This window comes from Tamandua tetradactyla, chromosome 15 (assembly GCF_023851605.1).
Source record: "Tamandua tetradactyla isolate mTamTet1 chromosome 15, mTamTet1.pri, whole genome shotgun sequence".
NCBI classification, from domain to species: Eukaryota; Metazoa; Chordata; class Mammalia; order Pilosa; family Myrmecophagidae; genus Tamandua; species Tamandua tetradactyla.
The window spans coordinates 87,185,511-87,193,116 of record NC_135341.1 but is presented as its reverse complement, the minus strand read 5'-3'; the positions used below and the strand labels follow the sequence as shown (position 1 = coordinate 87,193,116).

General features: G+C 54.8%; 1 protein-coding gene across 1 annotated transcript; it reads left to right on the top strand.

Annotated features, from left to right (window-relative positions):
• The first annotated feature begins 5,758 nt into the window (after positions 1–5,758).
• Positions 5,759–7,044, top strand: PAQR9 (progestin and adipoQ receptor family member 9). The gene has a single exon (XM_077130317.1). It carries the CDS (start codon positions 5,759–5,761, stop codon positions 6,884–6,886), a length of 1,128 nt encoding a protein of 375 aa, XP_076986432.1. The 3' UTR covers positions 6,887–7,044.
• The last annotated feature ends 562 nt before the right edge of the window (positions 7,045–7,606 follow it).

Genomic DNA, 7,606 nt, shown 5'->3' with positions numbered 1-7,606 from the left:
ACTGGCAATCCCCAGTTCTTGCGGTTTTCACATGAATGGGGCAGAAGATGAACGCAGTCACTGGAATACTCTTAAAGTATCATTATACTTGGCATGTGATACCTTCAATTAGTTTAACGATGTGCACCCAGATAATTATATTGATAAATATGATCAACAGACAGACATTGAACCTCAAAGAGAAGAAATCACTGCATTAAAAAATAAAATGGAGCCAATAGCAGCTGACTTCAATTGAGATCCAAACAGAGCCGGTCACTAAGCCACCTTCTGTTATAATAGCAGAATATTTTCCTTTCGGTATTAATCAATCACTGTAATCAATAACATTGGGTTAAGTGCAAAGATCATCTCTGAAGTCACAGACTCTACTATTTGCCTCTCTGAAGAGATCTAGGGTGAGGCAAGCCCCTGAGTGACAATGGATTTTGTTTCTTTAGAGGAAGATAAATGTGTCATCTAGCGATGTCTCATTGATATCCAGACCTCGCCTTAGCAAGCACATGTCACGCTGGTGAATTTGCATCTTTGGGGAACTTTCTAACAGGATTCAAAAACACTTTGGACCAAAGAGGCAGCCGTGGGTGTTTCTCATCAGTTGTGCTCATTTAATTATTTACAAAGCGTTCCAACACTAACAAGGACTTAAATGGAAGGGGAGGCCCTGTGAGGTTGGAAGTCTGTTTTCTGCAGAAGGACAGGGCTATCTGCATGGTGGCTTCACCCTGAAAGGGAAAGGGCAGGGGGCTCTGGAATTAATAAGGGAGGGGTGGGGGCATTGGAATGAATGAGATTTGCCTCTCACCTCTGCCATCAAGATGTCGACCATCGTTTAGCTTTGTTTTCCTGTCTGAAAATGGAGATAGTGTGTTTACTTTGCAAAGAGTGTTCTGAGAATTAGAGATAATCTATGTAAATCTCTATCACGGTACCGGGATCCAGCAGATGATAAATAAATGGAAACAAGGATCATGAAGGAGCAGAGAGTTGGACTAGATGGCTGTAAGAATTAGGTAACGTTTCCATTCTAAGATTCTAAGAGTCTAAGTGGTAGCTGCCTCAAGACCTACAATACTGAAATAAAAGTGCCCAACCACAAATACATGCCAAGTGTCCGCTATGTGCAAATTACTTAGTTTAAAGGAACACTGTCAATCAATAATGGGGAGCAGGAACTCAGTGTCTGCCTTACACACTTGCACAACTGTTCCAAAGTTAAATAAACGGAAGATAGCCAGAAGACCCTACCAGAGCCAGCAACAACCTGTAACAAAGCTGCCTTCTGCCCAAAGGGTACCTCTGCATCGGAGGGCGTGTAGCACATAAATTCGGGGCCTTTATCGGCAGACAACCCCGCCAGCAAACGGGGTGGGGCAGGGGGGCAGCCTCAGGGGAGAAACAGGCCCGCAGCCCACTGTGCAGCTCAGGGAAGCAGTAGTTGCTGCACTTGGGCAGGTCCGGTCGGGGTGCACGGCCGCCGGCTGGCAGGTGGTGACCTGTAAACACCTTTTCTAGAACCTCAGCGTCAGGCAGGGGGAGCACTTCCTGGATCTGGGAGCAGGTGGGAGGGGAGTGGGAAAACAAGAGCAGCTAATCACCAAGCAGAGGTCAGCGGTTTTGATGGCCACACTTACCAGTGTTTTGAACACCCCCCACCCGATCCTTAAGATATGATTTATAAATTACCTCCATGTACTACATATGACCTGTGTAAAACCTCCACAAGGTTTTGACATTTAAAAGGATGAGACATATTTAAACAGTTATAATCGTTTATTTTCCATCCTTAGGAGCCTTGGGCACCCCACTGCAGAGAGGAGAGGGGGCCGTGCTGGGAGGGAGGGGGCGTGCAGTCATCTCTCCCTGCAGGAACACCGGCAGAAACCTCTCCACTCATTTCCCTGAGCTTTTCATCAAAGGCAAACCTATGGCCAAGGACATGAGCAGGCAGGAACGGCATCATAAGGATTTCCTCTACCTGGGCGCTGCCTCCGCCTTCCAGTCGTCTACCTGGCCTGCAGACTGCACACTTTTCCCCAGAGGTTGCCATAGTTACGCCTGATGCCAATTACATAAGGGTTGTTGCCATTAAGAAGCTCAGCTCCTATTATTTGGTAGTGACCATATACCCATGACCTACGAGAGTTTAGTGGGTGACATTATGGCTGTTTTCGATGTGGCGGAACGCACAGCACTCTGCGTAGCTCTGTGCTATGAGGTGAGGGACTGGCCTCGCGCAGTGCTCGTTACACGCAGGTTTGGTGCCATCAGGCACCTGGTCCACAGGTGTGTTTGTTTGTTTGCTTCGGCTAAAAACGAAACTAGAAAGAAAACTGTCTCCTCCAAAAATAGGGATATTATTAGCAAATGTTACAGCATATTTTTCTGTAGGTTTTTAGACAGCCCCTGCCCCCTATTAGAGAATATCAAATTCACTGTATTTGATTTTTATATTGGCTTCATTTTACTACTGAAAAGAGAAACACAAAGAGACTTGTAGTTGGTCTGTAAGAACACAGAAAGCAAACGAGACTGGAAAGAGTCACGTCTGGGGGCTGGCACTGCCCACGTTTCCCAGCGAGCAGGGCCAGCCGGTTCCTGCCTCTGGCATCCAGGGCCGTGCAGGTGACTCTTCTCAGGAAGAAGCTGGGGGGAGCCCTGGTTCCTCAAGGTGCCCCAGCCCCAGGACCAGAGCACGGCTCTCACCCACCCAAGACTCACAGGCAGGGGTCAAAACAAACGATAAGACCCAGCCTGTGTCAGGCTTGGGGGACACATCTTTATGTCTCAACTGAAAAATAAGAAAAGTGCATTCTGTGGCCTGGGAGTGACTTTGAAAGGTCCTACTGTTTTACTTTTAGCTGAGGTGAGTTTTGCTGGTTCCTTGAGTCTTTGTCACTGCATAACAAGGGCAGCTGCCAGGGCGTGACGTCACAGGGCTTTCGGGACCCCCACCCTGTCACCCCAGCTTCTGCATCGCGGGCGCCGGGGTAGGTGGAAGAGGGAGGAGAGGCAGAGATCATAGAGACTACAAATTATAAGAATGTAAGGACAGGCATTTTGACTTTATGAAATACTGTTGTTTTGAAAGAACCCCATATTTTACTATACTTGGTCTCACCATTCTTAGTAATAAAGATAACTTATTTTATCTAGCATTTTGAACACTGATTTAAAGTCCATTCCATTATTTTGTTTGAAGTGAACTTTCTATTATATCTTTCCTGATTGCATAAGTGAGCTAGATTATGCAACAAGAGGTCAGTAAATACGGGAATGATAATTGGGTCTCCATGCTTTAGCGGCTACACCTCAGACTGTCTGTGGGATAACGGGGAGAATATGAAAAATTATTTTTCCTGGTCTGCCCACGATTCAGGCTTTTCATTCCTAGACTTGAGTTACAAATGCCTGAGTCTTAATCCCTTTTAGAAATCAGCATGGGCCCTTAGTCCGGATGTGAAAGGAAACCAGATTTTGCTCTTAAACAATGAGGCCATAGACAGTAGAAAAACAGAAAACGCTAAAATAAAGTACTTGTTAAGTAACCACAGAAAAACCTCATTTACTAAGATTCCATTAGTCTGGAATCTACGATAGTTCAGAAGGACACACAAGGAAGCGTACCTTTGGCCTAATTGTGTAAGAGTTGGCAGAGTCAGTTTTAGTGGAAAACATATTTCGGAGAGAAAGCTGGAACTTCTAAAGAAACTGTTTTTAGCACCCGTAGGTAGTTTTGGACATCTACGATACTGAATAATATCCCAGCTATAAATAACCTGCATCCATAATTTAGGCACATCTTGAGCCTCTACCCAGTAAATCTGCCTTAACCTACTTCTAGGATTTGCTGGAGTGACAGAAGCCTTTCACTCTCACGGAAATGAAAGCCGTTCCCCAAATCAGCCTGCCCTTCTCTACTTAGTTTAATTGGAGCAAAGCAGGTGGTTGGCTATTCTGGTTCAAGCACATGAAATCTAGAAGCAAGCTGTCAGGGTTCAAATCCTGTGGCCACTCTTGTAGCATGTTAGTTATGACCTCCAGTTCTTCCCCTAGAGAACAGAAAAAATAAGTAATACCTAAAGGAGTTAAAACCTGCAAAGCAGACAGAAGAATGCCTGGCCTCTTAAACTTGGGCTCTTGTTATCATGGTACTAGATTGTAGGTGGGTGATGCAAGCCACACTCCCAGGGCATGGCTACGGGAACCTTCCCTGCAATGGTAAACATTTCAGAATATACATGTTTGCAGATCACATTCTACAAGACTCAGGAGCCTGTTTTCACACCGCACTGCACAAGGACATCTTTTGATTCTCCAGTCTTCTCTTGCTCTCCAGCCTCTGCCATCCACAGCCCGCCAGGTACTTCTGATTAATTATACATAAGCTTGATCCAAACCACCCCCTCCCTGCTTCTAGAACTGGTCTTCATTCTCTTTGGGTTTGTGCGAGAATGAGCTTCCTCCAGGAAGTCCTCCCTCACTAGGACCCTCCACGAAGCTGTGCTTTTTACTTGGGCACAGCTCTGCTTAGGGACACACTTCTCACTCGATTTCTCAGCTGGCTGGGGCTGGAAGAGGCTTCCTGAGTCGCCTCTCCCAGCTATTCATTCGAACGTGGGGTCTGAGCGGCCACCCTGCGCGCTCGGACTCGGGGTTGGAACACTATTCTGCGCTAACCACCTAAGAGCAGGAGGCTGGGCGGGCGCGGCAAGGGCCAGTTTGGGACCATTTGGACAGGACGAGAGCCAGGAAGAAGGTAAGACGGTCATGCACCTGAGCGAGTCCGCTGGACTCAAGGAGATAAAGTAAGGCTTGACGTGGTGCCCAGAGAAGCAGGAGAGGCCGGCACGCGCGCGCACGCGCACACTCACGCGCACCCACGACGAAAGGGGGGGGGGCGAGAAGACTGGCGCTAGGTATTTGACAATGACAAGGACCCGATCCGGACAAGCCCCCGTTTTCCGGAGTGCCCCCGGCCTCCGGGGATTACCCTCAGCTCACCTCCTCGCCCCGCCGGGCTGCAGCGCGCCCGGGACCCGCCCCCCGCCCCCCGCCGCGGCTCCCCGCCCCCCGCGAACGCTGCGCCCCAGTGTCCTCCGGAACGCCCGCGGGGCTGTCGGGATTCGAACGCGGGCTGCGACCCCGGCCCTCGGCGCGAGCGACCCGCCAGCCCCCGGCGCAGCCTTGGGCCCCCGCATCAATCATTAACGGGCCGGCTGGGCTGCGGCCCGAGGAGGGGGATGGTACGGAACCCGAGCCCGCGGCGGCCCTCTCCCCCCGGGCGGCGCGAAACCCTAGCCGTGGAGGCCCCCGCCCGCCCTCCGGCCCCGGCTGCGCATCCCCGCCTCGCGCACTAGGGGCGGCGGCGGCGGCGGCGGCGGCACCGCGCGATGCCCAGTCACCGCAGCGCCGCCGCCGCCGCAGTTCTCCGCAGCGCGGGCGGCCGCGAGCCGCGGGCAGGGAGCCGGGCGAGGGGGCCGCCGAGCCCCGCCGCCGCCGCCGCCGCTGCCGCCGCGCGCTCCTGCCAGCCGGCGCTCCTGCGGCGGCTCCTCGGCCCGCGCGCCCGCGCCGCTCAGTGATCTGTGCTCTTCTCTTCCAGGAGCGGCCGCCGCGGGGGGCAGATCTCCTCCTGACCCTGCAGGGACGCCCGCGGCGCAGGCACCGAGGCCCCGACGGCGGCCGCCGGGGTCTGCCTTGCGCGCGGGAGTCGGCGCCCGAGGTCACCCGCGCGCGTCCTAGCCGAACCCGCGCCACCATGCCGCGGCGCCTGCAGCCCCGGGGCGCCGGCACCAAGGGCCCGCCCGGGCCGGGCGCGGCGGCTCCGGGGCGGGCGCGGCGAGCTCACCCCGCCGCCGAGCCCCCGGCCTCCGCCAAGGCGCTGCTGCGCTGGGACGAGGTGCCCGACGACTTCGTGGAGTGCTTCATCCTGTCGGGCTACCGGCGGCTGCCGTGCACCGCGCAGGAGTGCTTGGCCTCGGTGCTGCAGCCCACCAACGAGACGCTCAACTTCTGGACGCACTTCATCCCGCTGCTGCTGTTCCTGAGCAAGTTCGGCCGCCTGTTCTTCCTGAGCGGCCGCGACGTGCCCTTCCACCACCCGTGGCTGCTGCCGCTGTGGTGCTACGCGTCGGGCGTGCTGCTCACCTTCGCCATGAGCTGCACGGCGCACGTGTTCAGCTGCCTGTCGCTGCGCCTGCGCGCCGCCTTCTTCTACCTGGATTACGCGTCCATCAGCTACTATGGCTTCGGCAGCACCGTGGCCTACTACTACTACCTACTGCCGGGCCTGAGCCTGCTGGACGCCCGCGTGATGACCCCCTACGTGCAGCAGCGCCTGGGCTGGCACGTGGACTGCACGCGCCTCATCGCTGCGTACCGCGCGCTCGTGCTGCCCGTGGCCTTCGTGCTGGCCGTGGCCTGCACCGTGGCCTGCTGCAAGAGCCGCACCGACTGGTGCTCGTACCCGTTCGCCCTGCGCACCTTCGTCTTCGTCATGCCGCTCAGCATGGCCTGCCCCATCATGCTGGAGAGCTGGCTCTTTGACCTGCGCGGGGCCAACCCCACGCTCTTCGTGCACTTCTACCGCCGCTACTTCTGGCTGCTGGTGGCCGCCTTCTTCAACGTGAGCAAACTCCCCGAGCGCATCCAGCCGGGCCTCTTTGACATCGTGGGCCACAGCCACCAGCTCTTCCACATCTTCACCTTCCTCAGCATCTACGACCAGGTGCACTACGTGGAGGAGGGCCTGCGCCAGTTCCTCCGCGCGCCGCCCGCCGCACCCACCTTCGCGGGCACCGTGGGCTCCATGCTGCTGCTGCTGCTCTGCCTGGGCCTGGTCGTCAGGAAGTTCCTGGCTGGCCCCGAACTCTGCTGTAAGAAGTGAGCCTCTGCCCGGCGCGGCCCCGCGCGGCCCCTCGAAGTCTCTGCTGTCGCTTTGGTTGGTCCGGTGGCACGTGGTGTTGGGTTTTCTTCTTGGCCCGGGGAGGGCGCTGCGGCTGCGCAGGGGCGAGGCCCGCGCGCCACGCGGGGGTCGCGCTGCCCTGGGGTGCTCGGGAAGGGGGAGGGGGCCGCGGGCCACTGTCCCCGAAGCGGTCCCAGCGGTGGTCCGGGAAGTCGGTGGCGACCGGGGCTTCGCCAAGGCGGTGAATAAATGCCGAATGAAACCCCGAGTGGCGCGCTGATCCCGTGGTCTTCTGTGCCAGCGTAATGACGCACCTGTGAGGCGAGGCCAGGTGTGCAGTTAGGAGGGAAGTAGACGGAATCCCCTGATCCTTCCACCTCGGGCTCGGGAATGCTGGGGTTTGCCACGAGAAGGGCACTTTGTACGAACCGGCACAAAAGACATAAACCTAGGGCTTCACCCGTTAGAAAATGCATGGAATGCGAACGAGTTAATTACTCCAAACATGTTTCTCAGCTCCTATTTAAATAGTAATATATACAATGAGTTTTCATGATTTATCAAAGCCTGTGAGATGCACTGAATTTTCTTTGACACATAGTTTTGAGTTTTGCAGCCCTCCTCTGTTGCATACACTTGAACTGGACATCAGGGCAAGCTGCTTGAGAATTCTCAACTACTTTTGAAACAGTGTTTTCTGAA

Bases quoted from the DNA above. Each gene is read 5' to 3' on its own strand.
- PAQR9 (XM_077130317.1), top strand. From the start codon at position 5,759: ATGCCGCGGCGCCTGCAGCCCCGGGGCGCCGGCACCAAGGGCCCGCCC.